Source organism: Crassostrea angulata, chromosome 8 (genome assembly GCF_025612915.1).
Source record: "Crassostrea angulata isolate pt1a10 chromosome 8, ASM2561291v2, whole genome shotgun sequence".
NCBI lineage: Eukaryota > Metazoa > Mollusca > Bivalvia > Ostreida > Ostreidae > Magallana > Magallana angulata.
The window spans coordinates 34,083,295-34,111,291 of record NC_069118.1 but is presented as its reverse complement, the minus strand read 5'-3'; the positions used below and the strand labels follow the sequence as shown (position 1 = coordinate 34,111,291).

The window sequence follows — 27,997 nt, the reverse complement described above, 5'->3', positions numbered from 1 at the left end:
GCCAGAATCCAGACGCAGTTGTCTGACAAAAAATACCAAGTTAAAATTCTATTTGTACTAACTTCAGAAATTCTCATCCAATCATCCTTGGTAAATATTTTTTCTAGAACAGCAACATACACATGGTTTCAAGCTTTAAAAAATAATTGCAAAAACACACTTTCAAGTCCAGCATTTGTATTGATATTTTGCAAAAACAAAACATTAAATTACAATACAAAACAAGACAAACAATACACAATAGATTAGTACATAGAGTAACACATTGTTTACATGTACACAAGTGTCACATAATTGCAATTTTTGTTCAAACAAAAAAAAAACAAAAATATTAACAATAGCAAAACTGACAGAAAACATGGGACTGTGTTTCTGCATCATAATTTCACTTCAAATTCAGAATCAATTGTATAGATGTTCATCATCTTAAATAAATATCTACAAAGAAAACTGATTCAATTCACAGAAGCAAATTGTTTACAGGCTTCATGAAACTTCAACTGAATGAATAACACCATGAGATTCAAGGTCCAATCTCTAGTAAAAATACACATGCATATAAAAGTGCATGAGTATAACAGTCATACAGCAGACAGAAAAGTCATGTGACAAAATCAATTTGAATAGTACAACACAAATGAAAATTAACTACTTTGAACACATGGGACTTAAAGTTAATGGCTGATGCATGACCATTTGAGCCTGATGTAATTAGGAAGAGGTGTAAAATACTTCAATTAAACAAAGTGTATCCATCAGCAATGACAGGCTACAGATATGTGTCACAGGATTAATTATTTTAGTTAATTAGTAATCATATTTGCGTTCATGTTGTTTTCATTCCACGCAGGTCTATTAGAGAGAGAAATAAACCTGACAGATACGGAGAATGGGTAATGGGGTCCCAGCCAGTTGAAGTTTGGTATGTCTGACATAGGGAGAATGTCACAGAAAATGTATAGTTTTATGTTTATTATTTTCAGTCGCTATATTGTTTTCAGAATTGGTGTCCACATTGATCTGAAGCAAAATGTCAGGAGACATTTTTTCTCCAGACAGGGGAGAATGTCACAGAATTAATTATTTTAGTTAATTAGTAATCATATTTGCGTTCATGTTGTTTTCATTTCCCATTGTTCATTTGTTTACGTTCACACCGCTTCATTCATTCATAGTATGATAGTAGTACGAGAGGTCACGTGGTTACGTTTGGCGGGTGGATCAGTGAATGAATGGGTGTGTTAGACTGGTTTTTCGGGTTTGAGTGAGTGAGTGCGCATGTCCGTTTGCTTAATCTAACTTTGAGCACGAACTTTAATTGAGAATCACGACGCCATCCAAGACAGACGGTTGAAATTTTAAACTTCCTAGTTTTTCAACCCGACTATATATTAGTTCATTTTCCTGTTATACTTGGTGAGTCATTTTAATCAAATATATGTAATTTAAATATTATTTAACTAAAGATAAATTTAATGAGTGAATGTAGAGAAAGAGCGTATTTTGGTAATATTATAATTGTATATGATTATAGATCACCTAGATGTTCATGTGGAAAGATTTATTTGATTCACAAATACGACAATAAATATCTAAAGCGTCGTTTCCACAAAAGGCCTTGGAGTTCTTCTTAATTGTTCCCAAATGTAGCCCAGAATATAAAATATATCAGCTACCCCTTAACATATGTATAATTGTAAGCTGTATATAAAAATATATCACTTTGAAAGTCGTAACTCTGGCTTGTGATGACGTGTCTCCACTGTCTCCACTAAGAAAAAAATATTCAAGTATATTATGCAAAATTTGGATGATCCTAATTGCTGAGATCAATCAATCTGAAAGCCCAAGCCCACATGCAGGGCATCTGAGGGAGAGGAATGTTTGGAATAGTGAGCTGTATTCCACCATTAGGTCCAGCCTTCCATGGAATGGGGTTGGGATAGCCCACTAAATATACAACAGTTTTATTGGAAGGCTCAGGAGCTCCGAGCTTTACAATGTTATTGTCTGGCCACTCAAGTAAAAATGCATACACCAGTACAGAGGAATACTTGGACACTGTGTACCTGAAACAAAATTTACAAAATTCATTTGAGATAACACAAATTAGATTTCATATGCATTAATTTAAAAATGAACTAGCTCTGTTCAAGACAACACAATAGGCCTCTTTAGAATAAATGCCAAAGTGATGATGTCACCCTGACCTTGGTCAATGACCTTAGATCAGGGTCACCACCTACCTAGGTTATCATAACCTTTAAGTTATGTGTGAGCCTCTGATGTTTTTTTATTTCTTTAAAAATTTTTGGACTAGACATGAAAGTGTGATGCACATAGTTTTAGATATAAGAGAATGCTTACAGATAAATGGACAAGTAGATGAACTGTATATCCAAAAATCTTAATTGGTACATTTGGATTCATGGATTCATGAAAGGGAAGATTTGGGTCAGCACAAAATGTTAAAGCAATATGAGCTGTATTTTTTAGAATTTTATTTTGCTGCAAAAACATGCTAGTGTGATAAGTCTGCCTGTAACTTAAAGCTGCTTGATCCGATTTTACATCAAATTTTATGCACGCTTTTAAACGATGGCTATGCTTAGTATATGTATGATAATAGACATTGCAGTAGTTATACCCGTCAATTATGCCAAATTTCAATGAAGAAAAATACGTACAAAATTTGCTAACAAAACAAACGACGTTAAAAGGTACCGCGTTATTTCGCCTCATGTTAAATTTAACCCCTGACGACGAGACGGGTATGGTTGTATTACGAATTTGACATCGCTTTAAATAAAGGTCGAAATGATCAGACAAATTACAAATAAACATCTTTACCTTTTGTTCGCTAATATTTCCAAAGTCTGCTTTCTTTACAATCGATGCATAGCATGCTGGTTGAATAACCCCAATCATTCGGGGGACGAAACCAAGCGGTTTCCTTTTCTAAACATTCCCGTGATGCATTTTGGTTTGTTTTTTCGTTTGCCCAAAGAGAAATTATTTTTATTTTCTTTGAATATTTCTAACTTTGAAAGGAGACTGATTCTGCTGGTGTTAATAGGAGAAAGTCCATAACTTTCTAGGATAAATGATTTGTATGAAAAAAAATTTGATACTGTAATTACAAAAAAATCGGACCAAGCAGCTTTAAACTTTTATGATAAATAAGATTTGAAAAAATCATTAGTTTTTGTCAGAAAAAAAGATTTCACTTATAAGGAATATATAGCAGATCAATTTTTGTACAGGATGACAATAATTCAATTTTGCTGCATTTAAGGCTTCTTAATGGCTTTTCCCACAAAAACAGAGCTGATAGAAATTTAAAAGTCATGATTTTTTTGTCATTTTAGTAGAAAAAAACATTTTCTTTAAAAAATTCAACATGAAAATTGCAGCTCATATTGCTTTAATTGTTGAGAGAGAGAGAGAGAGAGAGAGAGAGAGAGAGAGAGAGAGAGAGAGAGAGAGAGAGAGAGAGAGAGACTTACCACACATGTGGATTGACAGTGTCATTCTGATGTACCCAGGGCACTGTTCTGTATATCCCCTCACCATTCATTCTCAGCCAGCTCCCTAACTGCTTCAGTCTCTCTTGAAATATGGGTGGTATTGTGCCATATGGTGTTGGGCCAGCATCAATCAAAGCATTTCCTCCACAACTAAAACAGAATTGAATAGCTAGAATTTAAAACATAGTTTGTTACAAAAACTTACTGTATATTCCTAACAACCGCAAGGAATTAATATCTGCATTAAATTACGAGAGGCACCCACTATTAATATATTTAATTTTATTTTAATATATTTAAATCTCGCAATTATTTTCTAAGAGTTAAAAACAATAAGAAATAAGGATGGAAATTCCGTGATCACGATTTTATATCCTCGCAATTTGATTCGAAACCAAGGGATTGCGGAATTGAGTAATCCCGTAATAAAAGGAATTTACAGTATTTACTCATTGACAAAATTCTGAAAAAATATGACAAGATCAAGAATTTTGAATTACATTGCACATATGAAAGTAGAAATCTTGGTTACCCATTGGAATACAGTTTGTATGTTTTACTGAATAAATGTTTTAAATTTCAATTGACAACTTCAAATAGTTGCCTTCCATCACATTTTTCTTAACACTCTAAAGTATTTTTTATTTACCTGACTGTAGTGATAACCTGATAAAGTATTTCCTCCATCGTCATAAAGTCAGACAGGACAGCATTTCTTCGGAAACCCCAGCTCTTTTTGTCTATTGTGAAAGCATTCTCCCATTTTCTCTTCTTTAACTTTCCTAAAGAACACAGCTATCATAAGCAGACACCAAACACTTCCATGAATATTATTTTAATATTCTAATTCTTTTATTCTATTCTATTTTCTTATTCTAATATTTTACAATAGTTGTTCAACACATATTGTAAGGCATGTATGTATAAGTATATAGTTAAGAAACAGAAGGAATGATTATTCAAAATTTACATTACGTCAAGATCTTAAAAGATTCATTCCATGTCAATAATGACAATGATGCTATGAAATTCCTCGAAAATCAGACAAACAAAATATGCACACAGAAAGACTGTTAAACGAAGCTTGTTCACCACTGCAGACATTACCAGGGTTGTATCTGTCTGTACACGTCAACACGCCGCCATGTTTACACATCGTGTCAATCCCCCACCGATCATTGGTCACTACTCTCTGTTTCACGGGACTACAAGGAAAAGTATAAAGCATATACAACTATCAACAGGTGTCCCCTAAAAACATATATCTGTTCTGAGTCAAATTTTCTGCATTCCTTTTATCTGTAGATAAATGTGTCAAGTTGAACATTAAAACAACTCAAAATACATGTAGGTCTGCTTTTCCATTTTAGATATCTGATATACCAGTAATTGTTAAATCAACCAAATCTCTTCAAGGATCATCAAATCCTTTTGAAATAACATTCTTTGATGTACACTATCAAAAAATATAAAGTGTTCTACCTTTCGTTGTAGAGCCATGCAACAAACTCCGGGGCGTTCCAGTAGGAACTGTTTCCGCTGTCCGAGGGAACTCCATCTGACCACACATAGTCAGGGTGGTAGGTGTTCACCAGCTCATACAGTTCTGGCATGGTCTTAGTCTGAGGGAACATGACAAAATTAACGTCAGTTTACATCAATCATGGTCAATTTCTGATCTAATATACCTTACCATATGAATTTACCATGTCTATTAGTATGAAAATCCCAATGGATCCTGGCCTGCAAATGCCAATTTAAATATTTTGACACATTTAACTACAATTTGTGAATATTTGAACTCAGATTCCTACATGACCAAAACTAATGTATGAAAACCCTTCCAACTTAGTAAACTGGCAGGTGCTGTATATTATACTGACCGTGACAAAGTCTTGGGTGTTGAAGTTGTTTGCTTTATCTTTTATGTACAGAGGGTTGAACCATTCAAACAACGAGTGGTACAGACCAAGGTGTAAGCCAGACTTCTTTATTGCATTAGAGAATTCACCTGTCAGAGTAAGAGCCATTTGCATTAAAATGAGTTTATACATACTTTATGAATATGAACAATATTTATCAAGTTTTCCTAATCTCTTCTCCCATTTTACTAATAATTTAAGGCAAGGAAAGTTAATGTAGACTGTAGTAATTAATTAATTAAGTCTAAAGCAATTGATATTTGCAACCACTTTCTTTGATGATTTACCAGTGATAAAATGGTTTGTGATGACTACTTTTTAAGGCTGTGCCAATATGTAGACAATCCTAAGCTGATCAATTGATATGACAGAAAACTGGTTCACAGTAAGGATTGAGTATTTGTGACAACCAGGTTACAAGAAACTTGGTAACTTTTTTAACACGTCCTTAATAAAAGATGGTTTACATTAAATACGTAGATCATTTACAGATTAATGTTAAATATATGACAAGAAAGATAATCTATCATTGCACATGCAATCCACAAGCCCTCCAGACTCCCACAAATACAGAATCTCATGTATCCTTCCAGAATCTCACAGATATTTATATATAAAATGTTACTTGGTTTACAGTACTCTAAGACTATAAAATATGCTTTTGTCATTTCACACAAAAGAAGAAGCATAACAATACATGTACAATATATAATCCCAGTATTTTGAAGTTGAATTGCAGTGGGTAATCCCTTCTATACAAAGGACGGATATCCATTAATATATTTGCTAATGTCAATCAAATTTTTAAAAAAAGAAGAAATAATATTAACCAACAAGGTCTCTTTTAGGCCCAACACTCATAGCATTCCAGTTAAATGAATATTTGGAGGGCCACAATGTGAATCCTTCATGGTGTTTAGTGGTCAGAACGACGTACCTGTAACAAAATAACAAAAACAACACGGCGCATGCATGTCGACATAAACAAAAGTAACTCACAAAATTCATCTCTATCCCAACAAGAGACAAAATTTTAACAAGAACAGAGACAGCTTAGTTAGGTTACCCTAGTATAATGTTTTTTATTAGCTGGCTTAATCAGTCAGAATTCAGAAAGGCACAATTTAAAATTCACTGAGAGGTCAAAAATTGTATGAAGTTTGTGCTAGCTTTATCAGGTCCCAAGTACAGTTCAGGATAGGAAAAAGAAGTACCGACCAGTCTAACAGGAAGCAGATTCTAACAAAACCTGGGGCCTGCTTTCTTTTTCTGTTCAGGGTCTGCTTTGGTTTTGATAAGGTGGACATCAAAGCAAACCGAGGCATATGCAGAGTAGATCCAACCTAACCCAGAGCAGACGCCTGCTCTGGTGTTACGTTAAATTGTGTCTGGTCAGTATGCGTACTGTATGTACTATGACAGGGCTTCAACTATTTACCAGCTAGTATTCTATGTTGCCTGGACAGTATTTGTCAAACTTAAGAGCATCAATTGTATTTTACATTGATCAAAAAAAAGTTTTTATTAATGTTTAGTTAAAACTATCAGGATATCAAATCAAGAATTTCAGAAAAGAGGTAAATTTATAAGGGTTAAAAACTACACATGCCAAATGCTTGGATTTTTAATTCAGTTTGCGATATCCATTCAACTGTATCAGAATTCAACTGCATGGTACATTGGTGTTCTTTCCATGTGTGAGTCTAGAGTGGAGATCAAGGGAAGTCTGGACCCCCCCCCCCCCCCCCGACCCCTGGGAAATCAAATTTCTTAAAGTTACATAGTAAAAATAAAAATTACCAAAATATGCCTTGGACCCCCCCTTATATATCAACCACGATATCTCTGCAAGAACTGGTTTTAAGCCTGTCACGTCTTAGCAGAGACATAAATAATATGTTATTTATGTCTCTGGCCTTAGTATAAATTACAGTGTTTTTATTGTGTTTTGTGTCATTTTACTACAATCTATTCCGTAATTACCTTGCCCCAGCATCTTTAAAGATTTTCGCCCATTCATCAGCATCAAAGAACTCAGCACGGAATTGCGGAGCGAAGTCTGCATACTGGAAATTTGGCGGATAATGATCCTTCATGAACTGAACAAATTCGGGCAGTTTCTGTCCTTTCCAGTAATACCAGAACCAGACCATGTTTCCAGGGACGCTGTACACACCCCAGTGGAGGAAAATCCCGATCTTACCCTCATCATACCACTCGGGGTTTTTTCTTGTGTCTAGGGAATTCCAGTTTGGTTCGTAACATAACGCACAGGTGATGCAAATGCTGATTAAAATGGTACTTAAATAATCATTACTGTTGACAGTCGCCATCATGGGGTGTTGGTAAAAGTGTTAGTACAACATGCGCCGAGCCGGAATTTTTTAAATCGTTAGTATGCAATATTGGCAGAGATTTAAAATTATATACGTTCCTTGCAAATTCATAAAACATAATTTGAATTAATTAGACTTGAAATTTAAATGTATTCTCCAGAGAAGCTTTATTTCACTTTCATGGAAGATAAATTAGGCCTACACGTATAGGGTGCACGCTGACAAATATAAATCGCCGTCATATTATCATGATAGTAGATCCACATTAATTTTGTCTTTATGTTTTCAGTCAATTGAAATCCAGTTCTTCAAAAGGATATGGCTATAATCTCAGCGAGATTCGTCGAATCTGAAAATTTTTGACGTCCGAAAGAAGATATATATGTAGCCGGTGTTTTATTAAGGAAAACAAGTCCGGTTGTGGGTTATCTCACTTTATTGCCTGACTCCAGGACTATATTATATATGGGATCAGCCCTACAATAATCAACATAAATATTAGAGGATAGAATACAGCGTTACAAGTAAACATTACGTTTTCATTATTTATAAAGTAAAATTATCATAATACTAAATTAATATATACGTCTGGCAGACTATAAAAATATTCATTCATTCAAAAGAGGAAATATTAGTATGTATGTAACTATTTATATGTACGTAAGTGGCTAAAATATGCTCTGCCTACGCCCTGAGTCGTAACTGGTCTGGTCACTCTCAGAACCTGTTAACTGGTTTTTATAAAATGCACGACCCGCCAAAGTGGCTAGGCCAATCAAATGCGTTGATATTTTTACATACACTGTCTCGTCGGTCAGGTCGTTTAGTTATTAATAGTAACATGCAATAGAAGAAGATGAATATAGAATGAAATGATGATTTGATGAAAACAACATGAACATGAACACATATTTTATTTTATTTAAACACACATATTGATCTTTTGATTTAATAAACAAACACACGCAAAATCAACACTACCACATATATGAAGAAAGACGTCCGTCAATTTTTTTCGGTCTTGACGAATCTCGCTGAGATTAATTATTAAATATAATATGGCTATATTCACTCATTAATATGATCGATTTGAACTAAAAAAAAAAAAGAAAAAAGAAACTTCACATATGGATGCATATAAGAATAGTATTATTTTTTTTTACAGTACATGCAATGTCGACGGGTTTACCAAAACGACCGCTTGCATTGCATCTCATCGTGCACAATGTCCGAAAGCTTTGATTAAATTCCGTCTGACTATCTTGAGGCCCTGACTGAATACGATCTCGGTATCAAACATGTTCTCTCACAACATACTAATAAATCATTAAAGCAATACGATTACCGATAGTTTTTTGTTTGTTTTGGTAATTTAATTAAATCGTAAAGCAAAGCCCAGAATTTGCACATGTAGTCAAAAATAAAATTACATGCAAGTACTTAGTCTAACGCTTCTTGTAACATATATATAGGAACTTTGTCTTGATGTTTTGAATCAACTCGACATAAAATACGACATTTTAATACTCGGGTACATCAAGTTTTCATAACTTACAAATCGACCCTTATCTGATATAATTGCATATCTAATGACATTAATTATTATTAACGAAATGGACTGAATGTCTACCCAAGTTATATGAGTATAACCTGGGTTGTGGCAGTGAACGCTAAAAATATATTTCGTGAAGCAGAATATAAAAAACCCCAAGTATAACTTGGGTAGACATTGAGTTCATTCCTTATAATTTAATTTTCTGTAATTTACAAACTGAGTGCGTTTTACTTTTGAAAATAATATTTAATTTAATCTGTTCAAAATCAAAACGTAACGTCAAGCGGATTAGTACGTTTTTAACGTTGGTACATTGTGACATGTCTTGGGACCTGCAAACCTGGTTATACAAAGTTTAATAACTAATTTTTTAAATCCAATCAAATGTCGAGTTATACAACCAGAATTAAATTATTCACAGATGATAACAAAGTGTCTCTTAAGTTCTAACAATTCTACTGGAAATCACATCGATTTAAGCCATGGTCTGGAGTGGAAATCATAAACATCAATAAATATTATCATATCAGTCTTTGCTGTTTAATAATAATTAAGCCTTGAATTCAACATGTAGTCGAGGCACAATCTTTGAGTCCTTGGGGAATCTTCTACCGGTAAAACACCCGGATGAGAACCGCCAGCAGAATGACCCCGGCCATGGTGTACAGACCAGGCATTCCCCACCCCTGTCTCTCGACCGCGGGGGGATCTTTGACCATGGTGGCTTTCTCCGTACGTTCCCACTGGTTTTCTATGGCTTTCTTTGCCCCCTCCCAGGAATTCGGTCCCCTCAGTCTGTATTGATAGGCGGTGCATGGTCCAAAGATTAGCTTCATCGCAAACACAGGATTAGTCACCAGGTACCTGACTAAAAAGAAAGTTTAACCTAAAGTTGCATGCCATTGGACATAATTCCACCAATTTTTAGCTCTGTTATAAGAAATAAACAAACCCGAATCTGCGAAAATCCACATTGTAAGATAATTGTGCTATTATAACTATAAAGAAAATATACTATGAATTTATTAGAAATTGAGAGGCAAACCTACGATTTTTTTTTTATTTTTAAAACAATTTAACCATGAGTCCGTATTACTTATCATTGATAGATGGAATATTTAAAACGTTACGTATGTTTGGCTTGCATCCCACTTTGGAGGCCATCTCGTCCAGGAACGTGATGTAGTCCACCTGTATGGTGTGCCGCTGGGTGTTGACGTACCTGCCCCTCATGACACTCCTCCGTCTCTCAATGTCCGCCCACATCGCGGCCGGGGAAGGCAATGTCTTGTCGCCCTGTCAAAAAGCAGTTGGAGGAGTGGTTACAAAGAGCGAACTACATTCACGTCAATTTCAGACAGACAGACAGTTTCAAAAACTTTTTGTTGAAATTCACATGCATGATTTTGTTCTCTTATGACCAATATTGACATTCCTAGCTGCCACCTGATCGATGTACTATAAGACTTTTTTCACCTCATCAAACTGTTTAGGTAATTGAAATAATTATAAAATCTAAGTCAGGTGTTTTCGCGAACTAACATCGAATGTTTTGGTTTTTTAGAGGGGGTGGGTGGGGAGGGGATGGTGGCTTAACTAAGTTAACTTAGCTTTATAGTCTTTATCGCGGTCTGTCAGTTATTCTACCTCGTCTTCGTTTTCAAGATTTTTTTCCCGTTATGATGTAGTGCATTTATTTTCCGTTATAATCTAGTGCATTTATTTTCAAACTTCCCATGTAGCTTCATACTGATTTTTCTACACGTAAAGTTTGACTTTCGTTCCTTTTATCAACAGGTATTAACGTTTGTACGTAAATGGACCAAAAGTACTACCCAAATAGCGAATTATGTCCTACAAAAAATCTCTCATCGAATTTTCTACCTTTATGCCTATTCAGCTCTAAACGAGATTTGTTTTAAAATTGGGATTGGCGGTAGGAGACCTATGTAATAATCTGTCCCAAGATATTTATGCCGCACTTTTTCCTGAAATTGTTCTATATTTATAAATACCTCTGGGTTAAAGCGATGTTCATGAAATAGTATTAAAAAAATCCCAAGATTTCCTCTTTGAAATGCTCCCTCTTGCTTGTCAGATTTCAAACACTGCTAAAAATAAAAAGTCTACGGGGAATTTTCACTGCAAAAGAGATGAAGGTATCCGGATGATAACGCTGAAAAATTGTGCGAGGTATTGCGAGTGACTTCCGAATGGTTTTCATTTTTGTTATTTTTTGGAGTGAAAAACGATAATGTGCCAATGAAGATATCTTAAAAATTTTCCCTTTCATCGATTACACATCACATGCAGGTATGTTTTTTTTTTTCAAAAATCGTTCAAATATGCGGCATAATTATCTTGGGACAGACTACTCTATAAGAATTCTTTAGCAACACAATTAACTTTCTTCAGCAGCGCTATGAACTTTTGCATATTTCCTTCACGTAAACATTAATACGAGTATTTTGTCATCAAGTTAAAATATAACTTTTGTTGACATTTTCTCTTTAAAATTCAAATGAAAAAATGTAGGATGTTTTTATGATACACATTGTCTGCGGACCATGGATTTACAGTTGTACATTTTTATTGACAGTCACCATATACATGTACCTATCAAACGGACTGTATTCATTTACCTTGAAGACTTGCATAGCATATCTACACTGCAACTCTGCAATAGGCATGATGGCGCCGGTAGGTTGGATGCAACCAATGAACGCCATCGTCTGCTTCTCCAAGTCCGGCAGAAACTCGTACAAATAAAAATCCAAAACATTCTCTTGAACGTCCACTACATCTTTGTCAATAAATGGATACCCATAATCATAGCCTGAAAAAAACCCACAGAACGTAAGGAAAATGGGGATTGTAACGCTTGAACAATCAAACGCTGACATTTGGTAAATGGAATTTCGGGAAATGCAACCCCCCCCAACCCCCCCCCCCCCCAAGATATTCGGAATCCTTTTTCTGACAACAACCATATTATATTATTATATTCCGACATATATTGTTGACATTTTTCTTCAAATCAATCATATATATATGTAGTAAATGGATGCGTAAAACAACGTAGTATCGACCGAACTATTTTTTTAAATTTGTAATTAATAACGTTATACCAACTTGAGACACTTTTAATGGCATTTCAATTTTGTCAGTGTTTTCAATTAGGAGACATTAAGACAGTGTTCAAGTTCTGACTTAAGTCTAAGTTTGCATCATGATCCTGGGGCCTGTCTATTACATTGATGGCCACTCAGTAATGGCTCTTTGAGATCAACAAGATTTGACTGGCTTTTCAGCTAAGACCCACGCAATCGGTGCATATTTCTCTTGAAACCAGCGTCATTTTTAACTTGTTTTGATGCAAGAAAAAGATATACTAGTAGTTACATCCTACCAAAAGTCAAAGGTCTTGTTAAAATGGTTTTTATATTTTTTGATGCTCCCACCAGTAACCAACCTGTTGCTAGAACCACTACGTCAACATTGGTGACAATGCTGCCGTCTTCAAATTCCACGTGTGATTCTGTAAAGCGCTTGATGTTGGGCTTCATCTTGACGGAGCCCGAGGCCAGGCGGAGGGGCAAGTCGTCATTCAGTGAGGGATGCTGACCGGAGATCCTGTGTTTTGGTTTTACCGAATACAAGGTATGGTCAAAACTGTCGTAAAAATGCCATAAAATTATATTAATTAATATAAGTTCAGATTTCTTGGTGGCTAATATGTAGTTAATAAAAAACTCTTTGAAAAACACTTCTTTTTTTACTGGAAACAGCAGAATTATATAAATTTTTGTTAAAAGACTGTATAATTTTACGTTTGGTTTACTCTTCGCTCGTTGGCTGAATCTGTCCATGACTGGGGTAGAATAGATTCCAGGTAACTGTTCCAGCGGGTCGTTGTGACAAAGTCCCCGGGTACACCTTTAGGACCGATATTCCGCTGGACCCACGCACCACGCCTTGTACTCAAATACACCTGAAAATGTATGAAGTGTCATACTGCAGTCAAAATTAAATTTTTGGGCGAGTTTTATTTAATTTAAAAGTTTACGATATGACATTTACAATAAACCATCGAAAACGCACACAATTAAAAAGCAATATTTATGTAATTACATGTACTCACGGGAGATGTCACGTGACTTAGATCGACGGCTGCGTCAATTCCGGAATTCCCAACGCCCACAACTATGGCCTTTTTGTTTTTGTACGGAGCGGAATATTTGTAGTCGTGCGTATGAACGATTTCTCCTTTAAATTTTTCCATTCCTAAAAAAATAGTTCATCATGTCCTTTTTTTTTAATTTACAAATTTAAGGTGGATGACTTTAGTTTTTTGTGCAATCTAATATATATATTAGATAAATATAGTATTTTATATATATCTTTAAGAATTTATTTCAATATCATTTATGAAATTGAACACAATAAACAAAATACAGATAGAAGAAATATTAATTTGTTAATTTTATATGTTATATTTTTTTAAACGATTAATTCTTCAGTTGTTCGGTAGGTGTGCATAAATTTAAAGTTCACATTTTTTTTAAAAGGTGCATTATTGTAAAATTATATAGGCCTAAACAATTCCTTATTTTATAACTTATCTACATACAATATATGATACCGTCGATCAAAGTTCAAATGAGGCTTTAGTTAGAATATGATGTATACATGTCACCGTGCACAAGACAGAGTGACGGACGACGTAGGGGCGGATACATCTGGTACAACAAGCATTTTGAGAGTATTGGATATAAAAAAAACTCTTTGTAAATGCTCCCTTCCTCCAAAAAAAAAACACCAACAAGTAACCCCCCCCCCCCCAAAAAAAAATGTCCCCTACCGGCCAATCAATTCATTAAACCATTACGGAAAAAAGTCAAGGAAAAAAAAACTTGGACAGAGTGACTAACAGAAAGAAAAAGAATATAGAATAGATCCGACGATGCCTCGATACATACAACGTTATAGAGGACAACCGATCGACTAATTGAAAAAGTAAATTGCGTATTATCATAGCAAACCTTTTGATAACCTTTAAACCTTGTCCGTTTCCGGTTCTTTTGATACGAGGCATACCGGTATATTGGGAGAAGAAAATTATTATCAATCTTTTTTCAATTCATATATATTCAATCACAGACTTCTCCAATATTAAAAAAAAAGTTATGACCATTATCGACATAACTTTTTTTCTTAATCATTTAATACATGCATGTACTTATAACAATACCTGGAAATTTCGCGTAATGCTTGTAAGCATGATGACCGGTGCATACGACCACCGCATCAAATGTCTCCTCGGTAGAAACCCCTGTTGTCGTATCCTTGATCTTAAGTTTCCATCTCCCCGTCTCCACAAAATCCTCACTTTTGGATACGCGTTCTATTTCGGACTTAAATCGAATGTATTTCTTTAGATCAAACTTGTCTGCGTACATCCGGAAGTACGTGCAGACGTACTCTTGGTGCATGTAAACCGGAAATTCCGGGGGTGGCGGGAAGTCACTGAAGGCCGTCATCTCTTTGCTGGTTTTGATGATGGTGGACTTGGCCACTGACCCTTTCCCTTCGATTACATCTTCCGTAAACCGCCATAAACCGCAAATGTCGTCTGTTCTCTCAAAGCAGACCGGCTGGAGTCCCGCCTCAGTGCAGGCTTTGATGGCCGTAAGTCCGCAGCATCCCCCACCGATTATAGCCACCCTCATTGTCATGTCGTTCTAACTGTATAGTGTAGTCACTAATCGTAAACAACGTTAAATGGTAGCAGCCAACATCAACACAAAACACCACATATCATTGGCGTGCTAAATAAATTAATGTACGCGATGCATGTTACGTAACATTACTTTTTTCAAGGTTAAAAAAACGTGAAGAGATCTTGAAATGACCTATTTTTTGTTTTATCTTAAGATAAAGGTATCAAACATACTGAGGTTCAAATTATATATGTTCAATCTTTAGAAACACAAACGGCTAAGATAAACAGTAAGACGGGCCATGCAGATGCACAATACAAATCATCTTCGCTAGCCAAGGGTTTTCGGTCTGCTGCGCTCCCTGAGGGTTTATGGGGAGCGGGTTGGACGGAAAAGTCTTGGTTAGCGAAGATGAATATACACGTGTAATATATTTACATCAAATAAAATAAAATCAATTGTTTTTCAGGGCTGAACTTGAAATCCGACCTACACACTTGCGGGACATGACTCTCTGACGAAACTACATACGCTTTCTGAAAACGTTTTCCCTAGTACAAAAACAAGTTGATAGAAATTTTAACAAGCTAAGTAAGTGCTTACTTAATTCATATATCATACATGGGACCTCTGCTGAATAACAGAAGTCACTTTGCAGCGATTATTCTATGTTTTGCAAAAGCAGTCAAGAATATGTCCACTCTGCAAAATGCAGATTGTCGAAAACGTGTACAATCATGCTGCAGTGAGCATGTTTTGTTGACTCAGGGGAATCAGCCATGGTGTTCGGAACCATATTACTGCTTTTGGTCTAAAGATGCCTCATTGTTGTGATAGATGGATATTTGAACGCTGTACAGTACCTCAACCGCATTTTTTTCTTCTGTTGCGCTTATTACGTTTACGCAGCAACAGTATTTCATTATAGATTTCTCTACTTATTGTTCACAAATTAAGTGTAAATCAATATATATTTTCCTGATTTCCTTAAAATCACCGTAAACAGACTGCTAAAAGGTGCGTCAGTTTGATGAACTGATAGACCCTTATACAGAACACTACAATGTAGCAATTTCTTTTTATCTAAACTAAGATTTCAAAATATTTCGAAAACAAAAAACCGTGTATAAATTATATTCAATAATTCTTAATATTTACAATTGCAAATATATTTCCTTATTTGAACCTATAGAATAAATTAAACACGTCATTTCTGTAGAAAACTTCACAATGATAACGCACGCACTTATCTTTGGTCGGGTACATTATTGTTAACCTAAATACGATGGTTATGTTAATAATTCTGAGCAATTTGCCTTCTTAAACTTAATAAATACAAGTTATAAACAGCAATGTTAGAACGTTCACCGGAATTTATGAACTTGGGCTTCACGGAATTTGATCACATGACCAACCAATTTCATATCCCGGTGAACTTTTTAACATGCTGTTTATTTCTTATCAATTGCATGACTACACAAATTTATCAATATCGTAGACTTAATTTTGCATGCCTTTATCACAATACGACACGCGTGCAATTTAATTCTATTTTAGAAATTTTTGAAACTTAATGTAAAATAAATTATAAAATTTTACAAAAATAAAAAAGATGTCAAGTGTTATCGACCGAAGGCACAAAGTGAAATAACGCTTGATCTTGTGTCTTAATTATTTACATGTACGTTATTTTCCCTTGGTTATAATTATAAAAATGGTTTATTTGGCATAGTAAAATATAAATATATTAGTTGAACTAATATCTTTGATTAAGAATTTTCAGATTAGACGTGACCACAAATAGATGTATCTGCTCTTGAAAAATCAGAGGAACGAACAGTTTCTTTAAGGTGGACTGGACCTGTGATCAATAAGAGAGATAACTTCTGTAAAAAATGTGAATCATAATTATCAGGAATCTGTTTCATCATGTTTCGAATTTTGTCATTGCACTTTTTGATAATTGGTGAATTAAGGTATGAAATATGCGCCGTTGTTGATGTAAACAAATTGGATTGACCGGAATTATGCAAATAGATGATGGAAATAGAACACTATATAGTGACATATGTGTTATTAATGGAATGTTCAGGATTTTATTCAGAAGACCAAAATAATCACTTGGGTACGGGAACGGGGGGATGAAGGGTTGGCCTCACGTTTTCTGGAAACCAATAATTAAAAAAAAAATACATAAAGAAAATAAATTTTAAACGAATCATTTTCTAATGGAAGTTTATTTAAACTAGCTGATTTAAATAAGAATTTTACAAATCATTTGCATTTCAGATTAATTAATTTTCATTAATTAATTGTTGTAATTAAGTAATAGCCCAAGGGAGATTTTTCACAGCAAATTCAGTTTAATGAAAATTAATTAAATACAATGTATAGATCATTTTTATCAAAATCTGATTTTTAACAAATAAACTAACCAGTGAAAGAAATTCTGGTCCCAGTATTGCCTTCGAATTCGCCCTCCAAACGACATTTCTCCCAAGCCATGGGTTTCTGATCGAGATACGATGCGGATCAGAAACCCTTGACTTGGGAAGATGTCCAAACAGTTACACCGGAAATAATATTATTACACACAAAATCTTTTTTATCGATTAATCCGTCTTAAAAACAAATTGTATGTTTTATGTATCGATAGATGTTTTAGTTTGTGCTGAAAATATTTTGTAGATAGCTTTTTTATCATTGTTCAATAATCCGGATAAAAGCTCTTTCCGGTTTTTTATGCTAGACACGCCATAACAGAAAGCTGTAATCCGATTGGTTGTATTTCATAAGTCAAACTAATGTTGATTAGTCCGAAATATCCCGTTTACATCGCCGCCATTTTCAAAACAAAGCTCAAAGGTTGAGTTATTTTACGTAGTTTAGCAGGTAAGGGATAAAATAGACATGCCTTCAGCAGAAGACGAGAACGTATTTAGGTAAGTTTTGTTCAAATCTTTTGTGTCTTCCAAATTTAAACTTCTAGATTACAAAAATTAATCAAATGTGGTTTAGACCAAGCGTTGTTTGCTGTAATCAAGTTTGGTCATTCTTGTTATAGTTATCAATTATATATAAATATGTTTAAGTTCTAATTCATTATGATTACTTACTATCGAGTTTCTACCTCCATATTATCTGTATTTAATTAATCATGAATAAGCTTTACAAATGCAGTAGAATTTGCATTGACTTTGCCATCTCATCTCAGCGAGATTCTTTGCCATCGTGCAGAAGTATGCCAAATAATCGCGTGGCTTCCATTCCTGTGCGATATATTTGGTTAAATGATTTAAATATCTGCAAGAAAGTGGGAAACACAGAGTATATTATCTGGTTATTTGCTCATGTGAACAAGTTATGGGGAAAATTATTATTATGATGAATACATGAACAAATATATTCTATGAATTAATCATTATATTATGAACGCTTGTATACACATGTGCATCACAAATATTAATTTATGTGAAAAGTAATCAAAAGCATTCTAAAAGTAGATAATTAAATTAAATTAAATTACATTAACATGATTAAGAAGTAATTGAGAATCTCTTAAAATTTGATAATGTTGATTCCAGATTGATGATGATTACTTGAAAAAGAGTCATCTTTATGATTTTCTTTCTTTCATGAGTCTTAACCTCAATATTCAGATAAACTAGCTTACATTTTCTTCATACTTATCATTATCAAGATATGCCTTGCATCAGCAGCTGCACTTATCATGCATCATACATGTTCTGGTCAAAACATAACTTACATCGTATGAATCATAGATTTATACCCCCATCTAAAAGCTGTATAAGGCTATGTGCAGATATGAGAAAATCTAAGCCCCCTATATTGATGTAGAAAAAGTTTGATGTAGATGAAGAGTGTTTGCGTGTGTGCACATATCTGATACTGGGTCAGCTGACAGTAGTGACATTTAATATACAATATCTCACAAAGTTTTGGACTGTTTAGCATTATGGGCACATCAAAATTACCTGCTTAATTTGTAGATTCTACTCACACCAAAATTATATTCATGTGATACTGAAAACAAGAAATGTACCGTTTGTTTTGATAAAAATGCATTGTTCAAAAATGTATAATACTATAGTTCGGAGAATTCCCATTTGAAGTGGTTTAACATTGATCCCAAGGCTTTTTTTTTATGCCTTAAAATCTGAAAAGGTTTTATTGTTCTGATGCATCAGTACTACATGTATATTCAGATGCTAGTGGTAATTATGAAGGGCCAAACTTACATTCAACTTTTAATTGATTCTTTGATTCCATTTATAATTTACAGGCTTCCAGAGGTAAAAGATGAGAAAAAATCAAGAAGACATTCAATAATAGGAATAGGATTTGATATTCCTAAACTGGTAATCCTTTGTGCTTTATTTAATGAATTAAGAAATCAAAAAATATCAAACTAATTGCAATAAGATATTTTTGATTTAAAAGAAAATGAGTTCCTATGGTACTTAATTTATAAATTAAGGTTAAGAATTTAATTCTAAGCAGATTTTTTATGGGTCCCTATGGTACTTGATTAATATATAGATCGTAGATTAAGGTTTAAATCTTATTTGTAAGTGGATTTTTTTTCAGGGGAAACGAAAAAGAAAACAAGCAGATGAAGACAGCATCAGTATACAAAGCTATGACCCAAATAAATCCAAGGTAGGTATTCAACCATTTTGAATTTTGATAAGCTTTTTATGCAATTTGTGTAAATCATTTTAGGGAAAAGTAATTCCCATGCCATGTTTTAAATCATTCATGGAGAGAGAAATTTAATGTTGATAATGATTACTCCTGAAACACTACCATAAGAAGGCCTGTACATGTGTATCCACAGGAAACTCTTATCTCCCTGAACGTGGAACTTTCACCTTTTTTCAATAAACAAACCTATCAGTCTTAGGTGCTGGCCCATGTTTGTTTAAAGAGGTTTCCATTGATATCGGAGGTAACCGTGAGAGGGACACATGTGCACTGTGTGTTTTACCATGTATCGGGGATTACTTTGATGTCAGGACCCAGGTTTTTTAGACATGTTATTCTGAGTCATTGAAAAAAAAAAAATAACTTTCAAAACAATGACAATGCAGTCAAAATACAGTGTGTTATGGGAAGATTATGTGCTGAACATGGATGTTTTGAGAAAAGTTTCATTCTTTTTGAGGGAGAAAAATTGTGTTTAAAGGTACTGGAAAATGTGATTATTGTGAGAATTTCTGACTGACCTTAAAATGGAAACAAAAGCATATTTTTTATGTCAGCCAAATTTGTGACACATTTTGTATGCTGTACATGTCTCAGAGATATTTGTTTGACATTTGAGGATGTGTCTATTCAATGAACTTAGTTAGTGCATGGACGTTTTGTAAAGTATATTTAATATTTGTCCAATGGAAGTGCTGAGTGATGCTTCTTCAAGTTGCTGTGTCTTAGAACTAGAGACTTTATTCACACAAACCTTGTACACACCACAACCTAAGGTAATGCACAGACCATTGAAATGTCAACAGTCTTATCCATATATGTGTTTTCTAAAAATGAACCCTGGTTAACTCGTGAAAGATAGGTAATGCCCAATCCAACACTTTTTACATGGACTATTATATAATAGAAGGTTGGTTTCTGTATGTCCCAAGATATAAAAACCATTTGAACAAGAGCTTGAACTTTATGTAGTTGTGTCAAACAGCAATGTGATGCAACTCAGTCATGGCTTGTTGAAATCAACAAGATTTGTCTAGTTTTTTAGCTAGACTGGGAAATCGATGTATATTTCACTTGAAATCAGTATGATTATTGTCATTTTCAACATGTTTTGATGCAAAAAATAGATACCAATAGTTGTCCTACTGAAAGTCCATGGTTTTTTTTTAAAAGGTTCTATCAACCCTATAACTGATCAATGTCAGATGAGTGATGACTCAAGGTTTGGTGAGAGAACTGAGAATTGCTGAAAGATGTGTATTTTTGATCCTCATATTTTTGTGTAGGGACTTTTTGTCAAAAGTAAACAATAAAGTATATTCAAAATTTACCATTAATTATTTTTTTAAAACATGTAAAGTGGTGGTTAGAACTTTACTAGATAGTGTCATTCCAAATCTTTTGTTTCTATAAATAAAGTACCAATAATGAAAATATATGACACAAAGAAAATGGAGTTGCAACTTGCAGCCAATGACGACCTATCCTTAAAATTTCTAAGAAATACCAATAAATGTAGGTAAGATAAATTAAACATGATGTGATCCTAAAGTTATGTGAATTGATAAGGGCATTAAATCTAATGGAATAGAGGAAGTATTATTGACAGAGTGTGCACGGAGTAGACCAGCTCCTATCAACTAAGCAATGTCAGGTATTTACCTGTATGCACAGGTGTGTCAGTAGGTAACGGAATAGTTTTAGCACCAGAGCAGGGCCTTGTCTTAAGATAAAGTCTGCTTGTTTTCCCTATATATATAGAGGAAACATTTACATTGAAGGGATTAAAAAGGGGATGACCTTTATAAGAACCCCAAACAAATCTTTGTTTTGATTTTAACATTTAATAAAAATTTAGAAATAAAACTATTTATTTATTGTGCTTGTTTTCATTGCAGAAAAAGCTTAGAAAATCTATGCTTAGAGTTTCTTCCATTGCCAACCTTCTGTCACCGTCAAAGTCTATCAAACAGGAAAAAGAATTTCAGGTACAGATTTATTACATGCTGGATTCAGTTCATTGCATGGGGAGTTTTATCCTTATCTTCGAGTTAAAGTTACTTGGCAAGAATAAATATATTCATTTTTCTAATTCATTCCCTTGAGATATGTAAAAAGTACCATTTTTTTGGGGCCACATATTAACTGCATAAAAATTCCCTGTATGCAGTATTTGTACTGAACTGTATATCTGTATCTATTTGTGTATAAAACCATTATTTTTCTCAGATTTAGTGTAAACTAAACTCAAACCTCTTTAAGTTACAAAATGTATAATTTTTAACTTTCAATGATATAATTCTAGAGATCCATAAGTTTCAAAGTACCCCCATCCCCTGTCACCAAACATAATGTGACCCCCTACAAGGCCCCCCAGCCCTCCCCGGCCAAGCGGCGACTTAGTCGAACATGGAGCGAGATGATGAGCACAGTGGGACATATACCCATACAGCTGACCCACAGGGACATCAAAAGACAGGAGGTACATTGAGGGAATTGAAATTTTCTTGTAAAAAAACAAAAACCTGTCACTGTCCTTGAAGGTTTAATTTTGTTCATGATGAATCTAGTACTGATCTTAGTGCACATAAGGCGTAAAACATTTATCTTTAAACTGTTAAAAATACATTTGTTAAAAAAAGCAAAGACAAAATTTACAATTGGCTCTTACTTTGTTTTATTTTAATTTTATTTGCTAGGCAATATACGAATTGTATCAAGGTGAAAATGACTTGGTTGAGGATTTAACCATTGTGAAAAAGGTGAGACAAAGCTGTGGGTGTATTATCATCAAACATAATTAAATTAAGGAAAGTCATAAGTTACCATAAGTCTAAGTCCTCTGTGGATGTTCTAAAGAGCTTTATTATGGTCTATTGCAGACATACAGAGATTCCATGGAAAAGCTACAGCTGATGACAGAGTGGGAACTGGAACAGATTTTTGGTCCAGTTGATAAGCTGATTCCAATTCATGAAGGTATAAAAAAAAAACCCACCCCTAAATCATAGGGAGAACTTACCACAAAGAATTACGGTATAAAATAAAATATAGGCATAGTAGAAACAGAAAGATTTTTCTGCCACATTCTACCAGGTTTATTTATTCTTGTTTTGTGTCAGTATGTTGGAAATTAATTTTTGATCACCTTTCAGAGCTTGCTAGTGGTCTACAGAACCAGAGATTACCCGACGGGACCACCAGAGACATTGGATCTCTATTGGTGGATTGGGTAAGCATCATTTAGATAAATCTAACCAAGTTTAGAAATTTATCTGGTGTTAATAAAAAAAATATCCTAAAAGATTTATATCTACGTGTCTTTACTTGTATATAATTTAATAAACTTGTATGCGCTCTGAGTCCAAAATTGAAAATAGATAATCTTGTCTTATTTTTGGTGAGATTTCTTAAAGTAAAAGTAGAAGTTTATTTTCATCTTTGAAATATTCTCCTTTGTTAGTTCATTCTTGTCAAGGAATGGTGTTTGTTTCATATTAAAACTTTCTTCAATTACAGGTGCAGAAGCTGAAGGACTACATTCCCTTTTGTGCCAACCAGGTGTTTGGGAAGGCCTTGTTGGATGAAAAGAAGAACGACCCAGCCGTTGACGATTTTCTACAGCGGTGTCAGGATTCTCCATTCAGTCGCAAACTGGATCTCTGGACGTTGTTAGGTAAAAAATAAAAAATTATTAAATAGTGGGTAAATGGTCATAATAAAGTGTTTTATCAAGATGCTTCTTAAAATTAGTGTATTTATCTCATGCGCATTAGGCTTGAATTTATGTTAAATTCTCCACAACTTTTCAGATGGAGCCAGGGGAAAATTCATCAAATACCCTTTGCTGTTGAAAGCTATTCACAAATATGTAAGTACATATATATAACTCTCGATCCATTTCTTCTCCAGATTCTCTCTCATCTTTCTCTCATACTATCTAGAAGTTTAATGAGAATTTCAGAAACTTCATTTCATAGAGAAAAAAAATTGTAAAAATTGATTTACTTTTGTGCATGTTTTTTTGTTTGGTTTCATCTTGGTTGAGCATTGTTCTGGTTGATAGGTTATTAGTGAAGAGTAGGCACTGATTGATATCATTGTTACTATTGTACCCAACAAAACTGTACATGTAGTGGTTAAACTGGATAAAGACTACTTGATATTTTACTTGCAGACCTGTGACACAGATGAAGATAAGGAGTACCTTTTAGAAGCAGTAAGTTAGATGTAAATTATCTATCAGCTAACAGTATTATAGTTGTACAGACTGGTAAAGTCTATCAAATATTTGAAACGCTGATATATATCATGTAGTCATAAAGACTAAATAGATATTAACATATTTGAAACACTGGGATATGCTTGTTCGCAGATTAAGATTGTGGAGAAGATTATATCAGAGGCAGATCACAAGACAGGAGAAGCCAAATGTAAATATTACGCCGGCAGGATTTCCTTTCTGTATGAAGAAGAGGTAAGAATAACTATATGCAATAGTCTTACAGCATTTTGTAAAACATTGTCTATTTTTCTGAATTAGGACGCTGCATTGTCAAATTTATGTCATATTATGATAATCCTGATTTAAAAAATTTTGTAGAAATGTGAAGCTCTGGAAAATTCAACCATGCTTGTCTGTAATGGGAGCTTGAAGAACAACAAAGGCAGTGTAAGTTTCCAAGAATGATATAAAAAATGCTAGTGGTTATTAAAAAAAATATTTACAGAACTGCATAACAAATCAATTCTTTCAAATCATGTGCAGGGTTTTAGCAGGATTTTAATGTGTGTTATCATTAATGACATCCAAAAAATTTTGAGTCTTCTCTACTGTGCCAAAAATTAATATTTGTAATATTCAATCTATTGCAGAAACTTCATATATTCCTGTTCAACAAAGTGCTTGTTGCTACCCGATTGGTCACTCAGAATGGTCACCAAGGATACCAGGTGTACAGACAACCAATCCCGGTGGAGGAGTTGGTTGTTGAAGATCTTAAAGATGGAGAGGTCAAGGTGGGGTCATTCAGAAGTGCTTTTGGATCTGGCCAGACAGGTGAGTGAAGCATTTAAACCATAGAGTGCTTTATTGATTTTACTTAAGCACTCGTATCCTTTAGGTTGGTGCATTTGTTATGTTTTAATAATTTTTGTGGCTGTTATCTGATATTATGAGTTTATTTGGTAAGCTTCCAAAACCTTTCCTAGAAAAGAATGGTATTGAAAAAAAAAATGATTAAATAAAAAAGGAAATGAACTTCAACATTTTGAATTTTATGGATGTAAAAAAAAATTATCTAATGATTTTAGCTCTTAGTCAAATCAGAAAAATATTCAAGATTTTTTTTATGATTAAATAAGCAAAATGTAAATCCTAATTATATTCCCTGATTTTTATTTTTCAGCCAAGAATGTTTTGCGGGTGGGGTTTGTGGATGGGGGGAAAGGTCAGTCTCACACTCTGATAGCAGCTGATCAACATGACAAGAGACAGTGGCTGCAGTGCCTCAACAGCATTCTGAAAACTGTAAAGAAACCAGCTACCACATCCAATGAGGACCCCTTGGGCCTGCGCCCCGACCCTGTGGGGCAGTCCTCGGAATCCGACACTGAGTTGCAGCCATTCCCCGAGGCTGATCTGCAATCATTGTCCGAGGAGGAGAGTGAGGATCTAAGTTCCGAGGGGTCCCCAGGAGAAAACTCACGGAAGAGCAAGAGGAAGTCTTCAGGGAAAGAAAATTTCAAGGTCACTAGAAAGGATTCTTTGACCTCCTTGTCAAGCATTGCCTCCTCTTTGAGGAGTTCCACCTCCTCAATGAGGAATTCCCAGTCCTCTCTCAGAAGCTCTGTGTCCTCACTGAAGAGTTCCACTTCCTCTCTAAAGTCCAAGAAGAGCTCCTCCTCTCTTAGGAAAGTGTTGAGGAAATCTAAGACGGATCTCAAATCGGGGAGCAAGAAGTGAATGAGTAGCTAGTATTCTCTGTGGATTGCCCGTACTGATATTGGAGTCATGGACATTTTTAATGAGAACTTTTTAATTTGCCAAACACTACTTGTGCCATCCGCATTTCTGAGGAAGCTTTTGTGTTCTTGAAGTCATTTTCTTTCCTTTACTCAAGGAAACTAATTGGAAGAGAAACAAACATGTACAGGGTAACAGTGTTGGATACAAATACTTAACTTAAAAGGCAGCATTTCCTTATTTTCCCCCCTTTTTAACATTTTTTTTTTTTACATTTCTAGGTTGTGTTAATCATGGTCACAAAACATGCAAAATATCTTCTCTTCAATAAATACATCATGATGCACTTGCATTCATATTCTGTGAGGTTAACACTTTACCTAAGAGTAGTGCTATGGAGTTTTGGTGTTTCCCCTATTAGTCCCTGTATATGGTATATGACTGTCAACTGTAAATAGTCCTTGTAGTATTGTACAAAAAACAACTGTGTCATTCCACTATATTCATACAATGATATGTTCAAGTCATACATATATCTATGTGATGGTGCATAGTACATGTAAATGTTATCTTTTTTGTACTTTTGACATGTATTGAAAAATGTTCTATTACTATTACTTATTCACCATTTCATCATGTGCAATGTGTTTGTGATGTGTAACTTATCATACATTGACAATTCAATGCAATCAATCACACGGGGCACTTGCTTCTCCCTGAAATATTTTTCATTTTGCATTCTGCTTGTTATTACATGGAGCACATTCATTTTTTTTTAAAATTAATTTTTTTTTTTGTGATAGCCCAGTACAATAACCTCAGTACTTTTATGTCACCATAATATTTTACCTGTATTAAAGTATCTCACCTATTTTTTACCTGGAAAAAAAGTATTTTATAATTGATTTATAGCATATCAATATGTAACACTACACAGTGTCAAACTGTCAATGTTTAATATTCCACATTTTTATTGTTTTTAGTATATACTGGGTACTTTGATGTATTCTGTACAGTTGTAAATATTTTTCATTTCTTTCTGCTCTCTTATCTCTCTTTCTGCTGTCTTTTCCCTTTATTTTGTCACATGTGATTGGCAGGTAAGTATACTATTGTAATCTAAGGGCAATATTGAGTACCTTTTTTTTTATTCAAAGCTACAAAGCATACAATGATAATAGATTATAGGCATTGTTGCATGGTCTTAAACCAATTTTTCATTTTATTTGTAAGTTTTGGATTTGGATAATAATTTATCGAAGTAAATTTTTGTAGTATTATTTTGTAACAGTTCATGGCGTTTTGAAAATTTGCACTTGAAAGATAATGAACTTTGAAATATGGCAAAGAATAAAGAATTTGAAATTGATTTCGGATTTGATTATATTTGGTTCAGCATCAACTACTGAACCAAGGTAAAACAAGTTCATGTACATGTAAGTAAAGTACTGCTGCAAAGTCATTATTTGTTGTTGCAGTCTGAAAGCTTACTTTTGCCAGTCTGCTGATGTCAGTGAGCCAAGCACTAATTACTCTATGTCATAAAAGTACTGACATTTCCATTTTTTACTGATAAACTTAGAGACAATTACCGTACTGATAATGTACTGACATTATTGATAAACTTAGAAGTTAGAAAAGTACTGACATTTTTACTAATGGTACTGATAAACTTAGAAAAGTACTGACAAATTTAGTAGTGATAAACTTAGATTATTAAACATGTAGTAGTTACTCCATATAATATTGTTGGTTATGTACATATAACCCACACTTTTAACAATAGAAAACTCGCCAAACTATGGTACAATACGGTAATAACATTTTCCTTCTAAGAAAATGTCAGTTTTAACTGTAATTTTCATAAGTGAAGGAGAAATTGAGTCTTGTTTTTTGAAAAAGAGAAATTGATGGATTTTATAATATTTATGTTGTAAGCATGAGTTTTGAAACGAAAAGTCAGTTAAAAAATTGACACTCTTGGGCTAAACATCAATAAACTTGATCACCCGTAACAATACCTTCAATCTTTCCTTATTACACATGCGCGGATTTAGAGGGGTTCGGGGCATCTGAACCCCACCCCCTTGCACCCTGGAAAGATCTAATTTCTTAAAAATGCATGATAAAATAACAAAATATGGCTCAGCCCCCCCCCGGAAAACATAAACATTCCTGATTATGGGGTCCGCGCATATTGCATAGTAAATTAAACAACTGTATCGAGGTTTTGGTTACTAAAAGTTT

At 34.2% G+C, this 27,997-nt stretch overlaps 4 protein-coding genes across 5 annotated transcripts in view; 2 read left to right on the top strand and 2 right to left on the bottom strand.

Moving 5' to 3' along the window:
- Positions 1 to 27,997, top strand: part of LOC128160617 (uncharacterized) — a 174,163-nt gene that overhangs the window by 69,827 nt on the left and 76,339 nt on the right. The gene's annotated exons all lie outside the window — the stretch shown is intronic.
- Positions 161 to 7,841, bottom strand: LOC128160626 (plasma alpha-L-fucosidase-like). The gene is made up of 8 exons (XM_052823980.1): positions 7,433 to 7,841; positions 6,280 to 6,386; positions 5,411 to 5,538; positions 5,010 to 5,149; positions 4,635 to 4,732; positions 4,177 to 4,309; positions 3,507 to 3,677; positions 161 to 2,069 (listed from the first exon to the last, which is right to left on the bottom strand). The coding sequence occupies exons 1-8, from the start codon at positions 7,783 to 7,785 to the stop codon at positions 1,817 to 1,819; spliced, it is 1,383 nt and encodes a 460-aa protein (XP_052679940.1). The 5' UTR covers positions 7,786 to 7,841; the 3' UTR covers positions 161 to 1,816.
- LOC128160624 (flavin-containing monooxygenase 5-like) lies at positions 9,859 to 15,142 on the bottom strand. The gene is made up of 7 exons (XM_052823979.1): positions 14,592 to 15,142; positions 13,482 to 13,624; positions 13,171 to 13,331; positions 12,813 to 13,012; positions 11,983 to 12,176; positions 10,471 to 10,636; positions 9,859 to 10,208 (listed from the first exon to the last, which is right to left on the bottom strand). The coding sequence occupies exons 1-7, from the start codon at positions 15,073 to 15,075 to the stop codon at positions 9,949 to 9,951; spliced, it is 1,608 nt and encodes a 535-aa protein (XP_052679939.1). The 5' UTR covers positions 15,076 to 15,142; the 3' UTR covers positions 9,859 to 9,948.
- On the top strand, positions 17,870 to 27,119 carry LOC128160618 (rho guanine nucleotide exchange factor 3-like). 2 transcript variants are annotated; one of them, XM_052823970.1, is made up of 15 exons: positions 17,870 to 18,002; positions 19,364 to 19,439; positions 19,669 to 19,740; positions 21,684 to 21,773; positions 22,091 to 22,267; positions 22,485 to 22,547; positions 22,668 to 22,764; positions 22,941 to 23,017; positions 23,305 to 23,461; positions 23,598 to 23,656; positions 23,963 to 24,004; positions 24,161 to 24,262; positions 24,389 to 24,457; positions 24,661 to 24,844; positions 25,194 to 27,119. In XM_052823970.1, exons 1-15 carry the CDS (start codon positions 17,971 to 17,973, stop codon positions 25,748 to 25,750), a joined length of 1,854 nt encoding a protein of 617 aa, XP_052679930.1. In that variant the 5' UTR covers positions 17,870 to 17,970; the 3' UTR covers positions 25,751 to 27,119. The 2 variants fall into 2 exon arrangements, with proteins under 2 accessions (XP_052679930.1, XP_052679932.1); XM_052823972.1 differs by lacking the exons at positions 17,870 to 18,002; positions 19,364 to 19,439; positions 19,669 to 19,740 and adding an exon at positions 19,759 to 20,561.